We start from the raw sequence: 16605 nt of genomic DNA, 5'->3' as shown, positions 1-16605 counted from the left end.
ATTCTACAACATAGTCTACAGTTCAGTTCAGTCACTCAGTCATGTTAGACTCTGCGATCCCATGGACTGCAGCAGGCCTAGCCTCCCTTGTCCATCACCAACTCCTGAAGTTTACTCGAACTCATGTCCATTGAGTCAGTGATGCCATTCAACCATCTCATCCTCTGTTGTCCCCTTCTCCTCCTGCCTTCAATCTTCCCCAGCATCAAGGTCTTTTCAAATGAGTCAGTTCTTCGCATGAGGTGGCCAAAGTATTGGAGTTTCAGCTTCAGCATCAGTCCTCCCAATGAATATTCAGGACTGATTTCCTTTAGGATGGACTTGTTGGATCTCCCTGCAGTTCAAAGGACTCTCAAGAGTCTTCTCCAACACCACAGTTCAAAAGCATCAATTCTTCAGCACTCAACTTTCCTTACAGTCCAACTCTCACATCCATACATGACCACTGGAAAGCCATAGCCTTGACTAGACGGACCTTTGTTTGCAAAGTAATGTCTCTGCTTTTTAATATACTGCCTAGGTTGGTCATAACCTTTCTCCCAAGAAGTAAGCGTCTTTTAATTTCATGGCTGCAGTCACCATCATGCAGTGATTTTGGAGCCCAAAAAATAGTCTGTCACTGTCTCCCATTGCTTCCCCATCTATTTGCCATGAAGTGATGAGACCAGATGCCATGATCTTAGTTTTCTGAATGTTGAGTTTTAAGCCAACTTCTCCACTCTCCTCTCCACTTTCACCAAGAGGCTCTTTAGTTCTTCTTTGCTTTCTGCCATAAAGGTGGTGTCATCTGCTTATCTCAGGTTATTGATATTTCTCCCAGCAATCTTGATTCCAGCTTGTGTTTCAACCAGCCCAGCATTTCTCATGATGTACTCTGCATATAAGTTAAATAAGCATAGTCTACAACTGTGCTCAAAACCAGTGCTCAAACGGCACTGAAGAGGCCTCTGAGATGCCAAAGCAATAGCATGCATGCAGTGTCGCTTCAATCATGTCCAGCTCTTTGTGACCCTATAGACTTTAGCCTGCCAGGCTCCTCTGCCCATGGAATTTTCCAGGCAAGAATACTGGAGTGGATGGCTGATTCATGTCAATGTATGGCAGAAACCACTACAATATTGTAAAGTAATTAGCCTCCAATTAAAATAAATTAATATTTTTAAAAAAGGAATACTGGAGTGGGTTGTCAAGCTCTCCTCTGGGGAAGCTTCCCAATCCAGGAATCAAACTTGCATCTCCTGTGGCTCCTGCATTGCAAGTGTATTCTTTTTTTTTTTGGTAGATTTTAAAAATTTATTATTATTATTTTTACTTTACAATATTGTATTGGTTTTGCCATACGTCAACATGAGTCACAGAGGGAAGCCCCAAGCAATAGCAATCACCCGGTTATCACTTACTTATTCCTAGACAGTATTGAGTGCTTCGTGTGTAGTATTCCTTTTAATTCTCAAAAAGTTAATAAGGTAAGCACGAGGCCTCCATTTTATAGAAAAGGAAATCAAGGCTTCAAGAAGTCAGCAACCAAGGGGATCAAGATGGTGGAATAAGAGGACAGAGAGCTCCCCTTCCCCCCAAAACACATCAAAGATATATCTACATGTAGAACAATTCTCAGTGAAAACTAGCTGGAAACTGGCAGCAGGACTTCTATACAAACAACCAGAGCTGCAATAAATAGCTCCATGTAATAGGGAGTGTGCTAAGTCGCTTCAGTCATGTCCAACTCTTTGCGACCCTATGAACTGTAGCCTACAAGGCTCCTCTGTCCATGGGATTCTCCAGGCATGGAGTGGGTTGCCATGCCCTCCTCCAGTGGATCCTCCTGACCAGGGATCAAACCCACATCTCTTTAAGTCTCCTGCATTGGCAGGTGGATTCTTTACTACTAGCAACATTTGGGAAGCAAGGTAGGATGTGGGGGGGGGGCGGCGGGGGAAGGCATCAGGTTGGGACCTGCATCCCTGGGAGGGATCCGAAAGGAAGAGAAGGTCCACATGGGTGGACCTTCACTCTGGGGAGCAAGCAGGTCAAGCCACAATTTTGGCATCCCATTCCTGGGCTCCTGCACAGACAAGAAAAACCCCCTCATTTGCTAGGAAATTCACTGACACAGACAGACTGAAGAAGGCTGGACTCTACTCATAAGGAGTGTATGTGTGCCGGCTCACTAACAGTCAGGGCCAAGAGAGCCACCGGAAGTGATGGTTGCCACTTTACCACACTTTCCAACCCCAACAGGCAAATGCCCCAGCCTCCTCGGTCTACACTACAGCCTAGTGTGAGATCTGGGCAGAGGCTTGGTCTAGCCATGCAGAGACAGACCAGAGGGCCTGAGGTGTGATCTGGGGGCGCTGCAGGCCCCATTATAAACGGGCGCACGGCAGGTGGTGGGTCTAGCTGGGCAGATATTGCCAGCATGCATACCTGGTGGCATCATAAGAGGGTGCAGATACTAGTACGCAGCAGTTTATTTCCCAGCAAGAGCACGCTGGGTGTGCTGGAGTGGCTCCACCCACTCCACACCACAGCTCAGCACTTCATCTGGGGCAGAAAGAGAAGACTGGGAGAAGACCACCACAGAGGCAGCCCAGATCTCAGGTGGCAAAGCAGCTCCTGCAGCCACAACCACCTGACTCCCAGTCACTGCACAACACAGCCCTGCCCTAGATCTGGGATGTTACAACAGAGAAAGGGACGTGAATTTGGGCTGCTTCTGAGCACGATGTCTACACGGGTGAGACACAGGTATTCTGTGACCTCACAGACCTTACTTGCTTCAGGATTCACCTCCCTTGGGGCAGCGTGCACACTCAAGGGCTACAGAGCATGATCAAACAACCCTCAGGCCTTCTATTCAAACAACTGGGGAGTGCACCCCACTCCCAATAGGATGATGACAGCCATGGAGCTGAGAAGAAGCCCTGCCTCACATCCAGCACAGGCTGTAGACGCTACAAGCCAACCACACCTCCTATCCAGGGGATAACAACCAGTCCAGACTGAGGAAAGACATGGTGGGCATCCATACCAAAATCAGTCTCCCACCAAAGGACTGGAGACACAGAGTCTATGCAGGGACAACCCTACATAAAAACATCCCTTCAAGACCACAGTGGAGAGCAGATTCTCCTAAATTCAGAGAGACAGAAAAAGGTAAGTAAAATTAAAAAGCATAGGAACTATTTCAAATCAAAAGAATACGAGAAATGCCCTGAAAGAACAAATAATGCAACAGTCCTCATCAGTCTTTTAGACCTTGAGTTAAAAGGTCTAAACTTTTGAATTAAAAGAGAAGGTAATAAAAATGCTAAATGAATTAAGAAACATATCAAAAGAAATGCAGATCACTGTAGCAAGGAACTATTAATGGAATCTATAAAGGTGAACCAATCAAAATTAGACAATTCCATTGCTGAGATAAAAACCAATCTAGAAGCAATGAATAGCAGACTGAAGGACACAGAAGAATGATAAGTGATCTGGAAGACAGAATAGTAAATTATTCAATCAGAACAGTAGAAAGACAAATGAAAAAATAAAGGCAACATATGAACTCTATGGATAATACAAAACGTGCCAACCTACACATAATAGGGGTTCTAGAAGAAGAAAGAGAGAATGGATAAAAAAATGTATTTTAGGGACTTCCCTGGTGGTCCAGTGGTTAATACTTTGCCTTTCAACGCAGGGGGTGTGGGTTCAATCCCTGGTCAGGGCACTAAGATCCCACAAGCTGCATGACACAGCCAAAAGCAATATACAACAAAACAAGCCCAACAAACGAAAGTCCAGGACCAGACGGCTTCACAAGGGAATGTCATGAAACATTCAGAGAAAAGTTAACACCTGTCCTTCTGAAACTATTCCCAAAAATTGCAGAAGAAAGAACACTTCCAAACTCATTCCACGAGGCCACCATCAACCTGATACCAAAATCAAACAAAAGTGAAAGTGTTAGTCGCTCAGTCGTATCCGACTCGGCTCCTCTGTCCATGGAATTCTCCAAGCAAAAATACTGGAATGGGTAGCCATTTCCTTTTCCAGGGATCTTCCCGACCCAGAGATTGAACCCAGTTCCCCCACACTGCAGAAAGATTCTTTACTGTCTGAGCCACCAGGAAAGATCACAAAAACAGAAAATTAAGGCCAATATCACTAATGAACATAGATGCAAAAATTCTCAACAAGATACCAGCAAACTGACTCCAACAACACATTAAAAGGATCATACACCATAATAAAGTAGGATTTATTCCAGAGATACAAGGAGTTTTCAATATCTGCAAATCAGTCAATGTGATACACCACATTAACAAATTGAAGATAAAAACCATATGAACATCTCAATAGATTCAGAAAAAACTTTTTATAAAATTCAATATCCACTTATGATTTTAAAAAAATGCTTCAGAAAGTGGGCATAGAGGGAACTTACCTAACCATAACAAAGGCCATATATGACAAAGCCATACTCAGCGTAAAAGCTGAAATATTTCCTCTAAGATCAGGAACAAGACAAGGATGCTCATTCTCACCCCTCTTATTCAACATAGTTTTGGATGTCCTAGTCATGGCAATCAGAGAAGAAAAAGAAAAGGAATCCAAGGACTTCTCTGCTGGTCCAGTGGCTGAGACTCTGTGCTCCCAATGCAAGGGGCCTGGGTTCAGTCCCCGGATCCCACATGCTACAACTAAGAGTTTGCATGCTACCATTCAAAAGATATCACATTCTGCAACTAAGACCCAGTGCACCCAAATAAATAAAAATAAGTATTTTTTTTTAAAAAAAGGAATCCAAATTACAAAAAAACAGAGTTGTCACTGTTTGTATATAACATGATGCTACACATAGAAAACCCTAAAGAAACTACCAGAAAACTACTAGAGCTCATCAATAAATGTGATAAAGCTGCTAGATACAAAATTAATATATAGAAATCTATTGCATTTCTGTACACTAACAAGGAAATATCGGAAACAATTAAGGAAACAATTTCATTTACCATTGCATTAAAAAGAATAAAATACCTAGAATAAACCTACCTAAGAAGGCAAAAGATCTCTACTCTGAAAACTATAGGACACTAATGAAAGAAACTGAAGATGACACAAATAAATGGAAAGATATATGCGTTCCTGAAATGGGAGAATCCATATTGTTAAAATGACCATACTACTCAATGGAATCTACAGATTCAATGCAATCCCTATTACATTACCAATGGCATTATCACAGAATTAGGACAAAATAATTCTCCAAGCCAGGCTTCAGCAATACGTGAACCATGAACTTCCAGATGTTCAAGCTGGTTTTAGAAAAGGCAGAAGAACCAGAGATCAAATTGCCAACACCCACTGGATCATCGAAAAAGTAAGATTCCAGAAAAACATCTACTTCTGCTTTATTGACTATGCCAAAGCCTTTGACTGTGTGGATCACAAGAAACTGTGGAAAATTCTGAAAGAGATGGGAATACCAGACCACCTGACCTGCCTCTTGAGAAATCTGTATGCAGGTCAGGAAGCAACAGTTAGAACTGGACATGGAACAACAGATTGGTTCCAAATAGGAAAAGGAGTACATCAAGGCTGTATATTGTCACCCTGCTTATTTAACTTATATGCAGAGTACATCACAAGAAACGCTGGGCTGGAGGACACACAAGCTGGAATTAAGATTGCCAGGAGAAATATCAATAACCTCAGATATGCAGATGACAGCACCCTTATGGCAGAAAGTGAAGAGGAACTAAAAAGCCTCTTGATGAAAGTAAAAGAGGAGAGTGAAAAAATTGGCTTACAGCTCAACATTCAGAAAACGAAGATCATGGCATCTGGTCCCATCACTTCATGGGAAATAGATGGGGAAACAGTGTCAGACTTTATTTTTGGGGGGCTCCAAAATCACTACAGATGGTGACTGCAGCCATGAAATTAAAAGACGCTTACTCCTTGGAAGGAAAGTTATGACCAACCTAGATAGCATTTTCAAAAGCAGAGACATTACTTTGCCAACAAGGGTCTGTCTAGTCAAGGCTATGGTTTTTCCAGTGGTCATGTATGGATGTGAGAGTTGGATGGTGAAGAAAGCTGAGCGCCAAAGAATTGATGGTTTGAAGTGTGGTGTTGGAGACTCTTGAGAATCCCTTGAACTGCAAGAAGGTCCAACCGTCCATCCTAAAGGAGATGAGTCCTGGCTATTCATTGGAAGGACTGATGTTGAAGCTGAAACTCCAATACTTTGGCCACCTCATACAAAGAGCTGACTCATTGGAAAAGACCCTAACGCTGGGAAGGACTGGGGGCAGGAGGAGAAGGGGACGACAGGGGATGAGATGGTTGCATGACATCACTGACTCAATGGACATGGGTTTGGATAGACTCCAGGAGTTGGTGATGGACAGGAAGGCCTGGCATGCTGCAATTCATGGGGTCACAAAGAGTCAGACACAACTGAGCAACTGAACTGAACTGAATTTTTAATTTGGATGAAAACACAAAAGACCCTGAATAACCAAAATAATCTTGAGAGAGAAGAACAGAGCTGTAGAAATCACACTCTATGCCTTCAGACAATATTATAAAGCTACCATAATCAAAACCGTCTGACACTGACATAGAAACGGACATAGAGATCAACTGAACAGAACAGACAGTCCAGCGGTAAACCAATACACTTACGGCCAATTAATCTAAGAAAAGTAGGTAAGAATACACAGTGGAGAAAAGACAGCCTTTACGCTAAATGGTTCTGAGAAAAACTGGACAGCTACATGTAAAAGAATGAAATTAGAACATTCTCCAATACCATATACAAAAATAAACTCAAATTGATTAAAGACTTAAATGTAAGTCTGGATAAAACTTCTAGAGGAAAATATGGGCAGAAGACTCTGACATACACTGCAGCAAGATGTTTCTGGAACAGAAATAAACAGTATATAATTAAGTCTAAAAGCTTTAGCGCAACAAAGGAAAACATAAGCAAAACGACAACCTACAAAGTGGGAGAAAATATTTCTAAATGATGCTACAACAATGATTAGTTTCCAAAATATACCAACAGCTCATATAGCTTAACATCAAAAAAACAAACAACCCAATTAAAAAAATAGCCAGAAGACCTAAACATTTCTCCAAGAAGACATACAGATGACCCACACGCACATGAAAAGATGTTCAATATCACTAATTATTAGAGAAATGCAAATCAAAACTACAGTGAGGTATCATCTCACATCAGAATGGCCATTATTAACAAGCCTACAAATAAATGCTGGAGAGAGAGTGAAGAAAAAGAAACTCTCCTACGCTGTTAGTGGGAATGAAAGTTGGTGCAACCACTGTGGAGAAGATCATGGAGGTTTCATTAAAAAAAAAAAACAACTAAAAATAGAGTTACCATATAATCTTGCAATCCCACTCATGGGCATATATCCAGAGAAAACTCTAATTTGAAAAGATACATGCACCCCAATGTTCACAGCAACTCATATTTACAAAGGCCAAGCCCTGGAAGCAACCTAAATGTCTATCAACAGATGAATGGATAAAGAAAATGTATAAAATAAATAACATATATATATGCATACGTATACAAGCACACAATGGACTATTACTAGCCATAAAAAAGAATGAAATAATGCCATTTGTAGCAACATGGATGGACCTAGAGATTATCCTATTAAGTGAAGTAAATCAAAGACAAATATCATATCACTTATGTGTAGAATTTTTTTAAATACAAATAAACTTATTTACAAAACAGACAAACTCATGGAAATAGAAAACAAATTTATGGTTATCAAAGGGGATAGCAGAGGAGGGGAGGGGAGAAATAAATTAGGACTTTGGAATTAACATAAATACAGTAGGTCCTTGTTTATTCTTTAGAGAAAGAAAAGAGAGGAGGAAAAGAGCTCATGATAAATGATAAACCCAAGAAGTATTTAAGATATTTTGGGGACTTCCATGGTAGCTCAGTGGTGAAGGATCTGCTGGGCAATGCAGGGGACATAGGTTCGATTCCTGGTCCAGGAAGATCCCACATGCCATGGGACAATAAGCCCATGCACCACAACTACTAAGCCCACAGCCCACAACTACTGAAGGCCCTGTCCCTAGAGCCCGTGCTTCGCAACAAGAGAAACCACTGCAATGAGAAGCCCTCACACTGCAACTAGAGAAGGCCCCCACGCAGCAATGAAGACCCAGCACAACCAATAGATAACTATTTTTAAAAACGACATTTTTGGAAGCTAGGAAAATATATCATATTTAAAAGACTTTATAATTAGCAGTGCAATAGTGTAGCTATTAATCCATCAACAAATGTAGATTCAGGGAAGCGACAGAGTACTGTAGGCACTTCAAGTGAGGCACTTTAGAGATATGAAGTATTCACATAACATTCAGTCAAACGTGAAACAGTATATAAATGAGGTAAGATTTAGAAAAGAATGCTATTAACTGTGAAGCATACACAAATGTAAGCAATCATTACATATTCCCAACAGCAGGGAATGGCTACCCTAAAGACTCCCATCCAAAGGAAACCCTGGGATTCTCAGAGGAGATACCACACGTTAAAAGAAGGGCAAAGAGCGCAAAACGGGGGGCGGGGGAGGGAAATCACGCTTTACTGATTATACTTATTGTTGTAGTAAATTAAATAAATGATTCATAACAAATTATATAGCACCCAACATATGTACCAGCACTGGAAAAGGTGCTGAGAATGCTACAAAAATGGAGAGAACAAGAACTTAAATAACTCAGGAATTTATGGTCCAGTAGAAGAGACAGAACATAAATGAACAATCAGGGCATTAAATAAACTGGGGCTTTACTGGCCCAAAAGACCTAGTGGACCTAGTTTACAAGCAATACTTCGACGGATAAGAATAAGCTCAAATAAAAAGAGAAACCTAAAAACAAAGATGAGACAACCTGGCCCCTCTTTACCTACCCAGAATGACAAGTTTGGAGTTGCCCAGAGAATTGGGCATTTTATGCAGTTTGAATGACGGAGTGTCGAGTGAATCTCCAAGTCAGAACGCCAGGAACGGCATTCAGGACAATTGCTTAGGGCTGTGCAAATTGTCAGGGTAAAGAATGAGGTGTTCCTGCTCTCTACTCTGAGATGCAGAGCGCACCTGCGGCTTCCGAGACCGCCTCCTCCCCCCAGCCCGCCCAAGAGCCACCGCCTGCAGGGCTTGGAGCCGTCCCTAACCAACAACAGACAACCCGGGCTAGAGATCCCTCCTGAGGCTTGTCTTTCGTCCGCCGCGTTCCCGGCCAGGTCCGACAGTCTCGACGCCCACCTGGCCCAGGTGTCGACAACTCAGGAGGGAGGTTTGGAGCCGCCCTTACCGTATAAGAAATCATACGTTCGACTGGCAGAGACGTTGCCCCAGGCCCCCGACTTCCCTCCGAACCGGGTTTGAGACACCTGCGACTTGGCCTGGGGTTCTTCGATAGTCACTACGTGACTCATGGTGCCGGCTCTTCCCTGCCGCCAGCCAGGTTCAACTAGGGAAACCTAGCTGCTGCGTGCACCGTAGCTATGGTAACCTCCGCAGGGACCAGAGAGCAAACGCCAGGCGAAGATAGGCAGCTAGTCCAGAGGAGAGGGGCGGGACTAGCGTGAGAGAGGCGGGGTCGAGTGACGACAGGAAGGGGCGGGGCGAGGAGCAGAAGCGGAAGGACGGGGACGTGCGCAGATGGGTGGAGCGTGAGGGGTGGGGGAAGAGGAGGGGAGAAAGGAGAAAAGGAGGGGCTGGCCTAGGGAGGGGAGGGCAAGGAGAGAAGGGCGGGGCGAGGGTAGAGTAGGACGTAGGGCTCGGTGGAGAGAAAGGCGAGGAGGGGGAGAGAAGGGCGGGGTGGGAGAGGGACTGCCTCACTTCCCTGTTGCACTCCGGTGATAAAGTTACGAGCATTTAGCGGCCCACCCACGGTCAACGCCAGGGGGCCGCAGATTGGGGAGAAGGTTGCTGCTGAAATCCTTGCAGCCATTTACCAATCACACTCCGTAGCCTCTTTCGGAAATCCCTGGGAAATCTTAGAGCCTTCTAGAATAGTTGGGGACTTTCATTTCGGACATCCCCTTTCCGCAGGGCTTGTTCGAACTAAAGAATCTGAGCGTCAGCCTTTGGCACACTATGAGCTCTGGTCCTGATTATCAGCGTTTGTGGTGGGCTAATTAAATGTCCATGCGCATTCTGCTATCCCTTTCTGTGTGTATGTGTTAGCCGCTCAGTCGTGTTCAACTCTTTGCGATCCCATGGCCTGTGACCCTCCAGGCTCATCTCTCCATGGGATTTTCCAGGCAGGAATACTGGAGTGGGTTGCCATTCCCTTCTCCGAGGGATCTTCACCCAGAAATGGAACCTAGGTCTCCTGCATTGCAGGCAGATTCTGCATTTCAAACTGATACGGATTTTTTCACTTTAGTTATCAAATTTAAGAGAAATTGGTGGTGCCCTAGTAACCACCAGTGTTAACCAAAAAGATATTGTTTGCTTAGTATCACTAGGAATGAGTGCATTTTACATATCAGATTCTTTTCGTCCGTTATGATCATTATACTTTGTGATGTTTGAATTATCCCATTTGGCTAGTGACACACGTTAGAGTTAGCTTCTTTGTCTTTTTCATGTAATCCATAGGCACTTCAACAAGCCTCCTGCCTTCTATTCTTTTCACACATATTCTTGGTTTTATTTTACTCTACTCGTGAACTTCTTGGTTTTTTTGCCAATCAGCCATGTATTTTGTCAGTTCCAAGCCTTTGCTCAAACTGATTGCTTTGCCTAAAATGCCTTTTCGTACTTATGGCCCTCAATTAATTTAGGTATCCTTCAAGACTTAATGCTCATTTTGCCACCTTTATGTAGCCTCCCAAGTTCTGCAAGTAGACCCAGACTTCTTTATTCCAGTGCTGTTATGTAGCACCAGTGGCATTGACCACTTTGTATTAGTGATTGTAACTTTGCTCCCCGCAACTGTGAGCTCACTGAGGGCACAGGCCTTCACATGGTCATTTTGTATCTCTGAAGTACCTAGTTTAGTACAGTCTTCAGTCATGTCCGACTCTTTACGGCCCCATGAACCACAGCACACCAGGCCTCCCTGCCCATCACCAACTCCCGGAGTCCACCCAAACCCATGTCCATTGAGTCGGTGATGCCATCCAACCATCTCATCCTCTGTTGTCCCCTTCTTCTCCTGCCCTTAATCTTTCCCAGCATCAGGGTCTTTTCAAATGAGTCAGCTCTTTGCATCAGGTGGCCAAAGTATTGGAGTTTCAGCTTCAATATCAGTCCTTGCAAAGAATATTCAGGACTGATCTCCTTTAGGATGGACTGGTTGGATCTCCTTGCAGTCCGAGTGACTCTTAAGAATCTTCTCCAACACCACAGTTCAAACATACCAATTCTTCAGCGCTCAGCTTTCTTTATAGTCCAACTCTCACATCCATACATGACTACTGGAAAAACCATAGTCTTGACTAGACGGACCTTTGTTGACAAAGTAATGTCTCTGCTTTTAAATATGCTGTCTAGGTTGCTCATAACTTTCCTTCCAAGAAGTAAGCGTCTTTAATTTCATGGCTGCAATCACCATCTGCAGTGATTTTGGAGCCCAGAAAAATAAAGTCAGCCACTCCACTGTTTCCCCATCTATTTGCCATGAAGTGATGGGACCGGATGCCATGATCTTAGTTTTCTGAATGTTGAGCTTTAAGCCAACTTTTTCACTCCTCTTTCACTTTCATCAAGAGGCTCTTCAGTTCTTCTTCACTTTCTGCCATAAGGGTGGTGTCATCTGCATATCTGAAGCTACTGATATTTCTCCCGGCAATCTTGATTCCAGCTTGTGCTTCCTCCAGCCAGCATTTCTTGTGATGTACTCTGCATGTAAGTTAAATAAGCAGGGTGACAATATACAGCCTTGATGTACTCCTTTTCCTATTTGGAATCAATCTGTTGTTCCATGTCCAGTTCTAACTGTTGCTTCCTGACCTGCATACAGATTTCTCAAGAGGCAGGTCAGATGGTCTGGTATTCCCATCTCTTTCAGAATTTTCCACAGTTTATTGTGATCCACACAGTCAAAGGCTTTGGCATAGTCAATAAAGCAGAAATAGGTGTTTTTCTGGAAATCTCTTGCTTTTTTCAGTGATCCAGCGGATGTTGGCAATTTGATCTCTGGTTCTTCTGCCTTTTCTAAAACCAGCTTGAACATCTGGAAGTTCATGGTTCACATATTGCTGAAGCCTGGCTTGGAGAATTTTAAGCATTACTTTACTAGCATGTGAGATGAGTGCAACTGTGCGGGTAGTTTGAGCATTCTTTGGCACCTAGTACATGAAAGCTTAGTCAAATGTTTCCTAAATGAATAAATCTATCCATTTATTATATAAATTTACTGGACTGTAAAGAAGGCTGAACACTGAAGAATTGATTATTTTGAATTGTGGTGCTGGAAAAGATTCTTTTGAGAGTCCCTTGACCTGCAAGATCAAACCAGGCTATCCTAAAGGAAATCAACCCTGAATACTCATTGGAAGGACTGATTCTGAAGCTCCAATACTTTGGCCACCTGATGCTGGTAAAGATTGAAGGCAAAAGGAGAAAAGGGCAGCAGAGGATGAGATGATTGGATGGCATCACCAATTCAATGGACATGAACTTGGGTAAACTCCAGGAGATGGTGAGGAACAGGGAGGCCTGGCATGTTGCAGTCCATGGGATCACAAAGAATCAGACATGACTTAGTGACTGAATAACAACAACACTGTCTACTATGAAATAGGTACTGAAGATCTAAGATATTGGTACAACTCACTGTATGATGGGAAAAAACAGAGTTAAAAAACATGTAAAATATGGTCTTATAATGGCATGATGATATTTTTCTATCTCTGGGGACAGCTGCATTTCCCATTTTCTGTTCCTTTTCTCCAAAATGCTCCTCACCCCTATCTTATCCCGTCCTCATCATCTGTGGTCTCAGCTAGAATGATGTCCCCTCCTCAGAATGACTTTTCATCTCTCAGATAAATTATCTGAAGTAGCCAACAGCCAGCCCCCTTGATAAACATATTGGAAGACACTAACCAATAGAATATGTCAAATATAATGGTTTATATATTATATTAATATATATTAAACATGATTGTTCTACATACACCATAGTCGTCATTTTGCTGGAGTTGCTCAACCTCTCCCTTGCTGGCTTTGGGGAAGCAGGTGGCCGTATTTGAAAACCCCAAATGGCAAGGAACTACAGGTAGCTTCTCAGAAATGAGGGTGGCCTCTGACCACAGCAAGGAAGAAATCAAATTCTTCATTCCTATAACTGCAAGAAACTGAATACTGCCAACAACCTGAATGAGATTAAAAGCATATTTTTTCTCCAGTAGAATCTCAGATGAGACCACAGTCTCAGCCAAAATTCTCAGTGCATTTTGTGAGACCCTAATCAGAGGAGCCATTTAAGCCATTCCCAGGTGCCTAAGTGCAGAAACTGTGAAATGGCACAAACCAACACAATTGTGGAATGCAATTATCCTTCAATTAAAAAATAAATTAAAAAAAACTTTTTAAAGAATCCAATTACCTTTAAAAAAATACATGTGTTACAACTAGGTTTGTGGTAACAATATTGCACAGTAAAAAATGACTAATGTGCAATCTTTATGAAATTAGGCTGGAGAGGGGTGCTCCTTAATAACACAGCTTCATTAAAATCAAAATTATACCATGCACATACACCATGCACATTTGGGAGACAGTTCTCCATGGGTCTCTTGCTTCTACTTGTCTTGCAAGGAAGTAGCTGTCTGTCTTTTCCTTTGTTTGTGTAGGGAGTAACCTTGGACAATAGAGAGAGGTAGTGTCTGTCTCTGGAGCAAGGGGCCGATTTGCTTGCTGCCTTAGAAATCAGAGATCCTGTCTCCCTTTGAGCAAACGGCAATCTTTCTCACAGCCCATTGTCAAAGATTTGAATTTCCTAAGCTTCCTTTCCTGTGATGTCACCTGGCTTTCTGTGGAAATCGGGGCTTAGAGAAGTGTTGCAAAAATGCTGATACTTGCCATTTCTGCTATAAGTAATAAATGATCCTTCATCTCTGACTCAACAGTTTGCCGGTTTCTACCAGCATTCATGAAACTGTGGCAGACACAGTAAATCTCAGACCCTTCAGACTTCCTAAAAAGCTATTGAGAATTTATGTACAGCATGTATTTATTGTGGCAATTGGAAAGCATTTTTCCCCCCAGGGGCAGAAATGTAAATACTATACAAAGTTTCCATTGAACCTATTATTACTAGCGAAACTTGAGAATTCAAGCCTTGTAATTCCTCTCTCTCAGCATATGGTGTCACTCCTTCTCTACCAACCTCAATTACCCACCCTTAATAGTCTCCACACCTGGAGTTAGTTAGGCTTGAAAAATGGCTAATACCTTTATCATGGGAGAGATTTTAGAAAGTATTCCCTTAGTAGTTGCTTGTTATATCACCAGGCTAGCCACACATGCCTGCTTAGTTCCATCTATAGCTCGCATTCCCATCGCATCATACAGTAATATATCCACTGTATTGTGAAAAAATCCATTACAGTAACTATTCCAACTCTTGCTGCCTACTAATTTAGCAATTACAGCAACAGCAAAGAGTGCCAGAGGCTTAAAAGTAAAGTACTGCTGGTTAAAATTGTTAACTGGGAAGTGAGAACTTGATACAAAATTCTGTCCACAGAATTTTCCGGGTGAGAACACTGGAGTGAGTTGCCACCCATTTCTTTCTCCAGGGGATCGTCCCGACCCAGGGACTGAACCTGGGTCTCCTGCACTGCAGGTAGATTCTTTACCACCTGAGCCACCAGGGAACCCCACAGATAGAACCTCCAAGTGTCCCCCATCTTTACAGAGGTGGCTGGTTGAATCCAATCTTTCATTATTGTCTCCATGTGCTACCTACTCAACTTAATCTCCAATTACAGGTTTCTCGAACTGCTGTGTTTTTCCTGGGGGAAGTGAATTATTGAGATTTTTCCTAGGGTAGAATGGGAAACATTGAATTACAATATTTTATAATCCTACTTTTTCTTTAACTAAAGTCACCATAAATCTAAAGGCATTTAAGCTGGGTAAGAAAAGTAAAGCATGATGTCAAAGTAAAAATCAACAGTTGATCTGAAATCTTACTTATTCATAAATTAAAAAGCAGAAAAAAAGCAACCCACATGTGTAGGTTAGCTGTACTTTTCTGAAACGAGAGTTGAGTAGCTGAATATAAATGGCTATATATTTCACTTTGAAAAGGAATATCCTTGGTATTCAAGGGCAGGAGAACATTCATCAGAAAGAAGTGCTTGTTGAAAGAGTTTAAGACCCACAGTGCTCAGGGAGGAAAACAAGGTCTTGTTTATGTCTTGAATGCAACAGCTTAAAGGAAGTGTGGGTGGGACAAGACCTGCCGATACTAGCTTACCCTGAGAAAGTCAGTGTGGTCACTGCAAGAACCCTGTCTTCATTGAAGCACCAAAGGACAGTGGGCAAGAAAAATCTTTCCTTGGTTACAGAAAGGCTGCTTCAGCTTTTCAGTCTATAACCTGCATCTACAGCTTATCACAATTCTCTTAATTTCCTAAACACGTGGCTATTTCTCATTTCTTCTTTGTTCATTTCCTAGACACAAAAGTTCAGTAGCACAATTAAATATGTAATAATAATGATTGATTTTAAAATGATATTCATCTTTCATTTAGACCGACTGAGATGTAGATAACACATTCAACTGTTTTTGAACCCAGGTTCACATGCTGGATGCACAACGAGGCCAAACAAACTGAAACGCTGGAGTTTGGAGCAGAGAAAGGTTTATTGCGAGGGCCAAACAAAGAGAATGGGCGGCTCCTGTGGAAAAGACCTGAACTCCCCCAAGGGTTTCAGGCAAATTTGTGGGGATAGCCACAGGGTGTGTGACTTTGTTCTGATTGGTTGGTGGTGAGGTAGTGCTCCAGAAATCTTAATCAGCATTCCGGTTCCAACCAGCCGGAGGTCCCTGTGCTTGTGTTCAGCCTGAAGATACCATCCTCCACCTGGGTGGGGACCTTAGTTCTTGTAGTAGAACGGCGATCTGTATCAGGTTGTTATGTATATCTCTTTGAAAGTGAAAGTGAAGTCGCTGAGTCGTGTCCGACTCTTTGCGACCCCGCGGACTGTAGCCCACCAGGCTCCTGTGTCCATGGGATTCTCCAGGCACGGATACTGGAGTGGGTTGCCATTTCCTTCTCCAGGGGATCTTCCCAACCCAGGGATCAAACCCAGGTCTCCTGCATTGCAGGCAGACACTTTAACCTCTGAGCCGGTATATCTCTTTAGGAGAAACTATTTCTAATCACTAATTGTTTGACTCTGTACCTCGAGAACTCAAGGTCTGAGAGGCTGAAGCATTTTTCTTATAAACAAGAAATGGGGGACCTAGAAAGACTTTTGTACCCAGGAAGGCCCCAAAGGGTCCCTGCTCGGTTTCACAACTACTGTGAAGATTAAATGATGGTTGACAAACTCAACAGTTCTATATGTAAGG

General features: G+C 42.7%; 1 protein-coding gene across 1 annotated transcript in view; it reads right to left on the bottom strand.

Moving 5' to 3' along the window:
- Nucleotides 1–9499, bottom strand: part of CFAP91 (cilia and flagella associated protein 91) — a 90616-nt gene extending 81117 nt beyond the window's left edge. The window contains exon 1 of the mRNA XM_068968468.1: nucleotides 9376–9499. Within this exon, the coding sequence (XP_068824569.1) occupies nucleotides 9376–9499 (124 nt within the window). The remainder of the gene's footprint in view (nucleotides 1–9375) is intronic.
- Nucleotides 9500–16605: the final 7106 nt, after the last annotated feature.

The sequence above is a fragment of the Capricornis sumatraensis genome, chromosome 1 (assembly GCF_032405125.1).
Source record: "Capricornis sumatraensis isolate serow.1 chromosome 1, serow.2, whole genome shotgun sequence".
Classification (NCBI taxonomy): Eukaryota; Metazoa; Chordata; class Mammalia; order Artiodactyla; family Bovidae; genus Capricornis; species Capricornis sumatraensis.
This window is presented reverse-complemented; position numbering and strand designations above follow the sequence as displayed.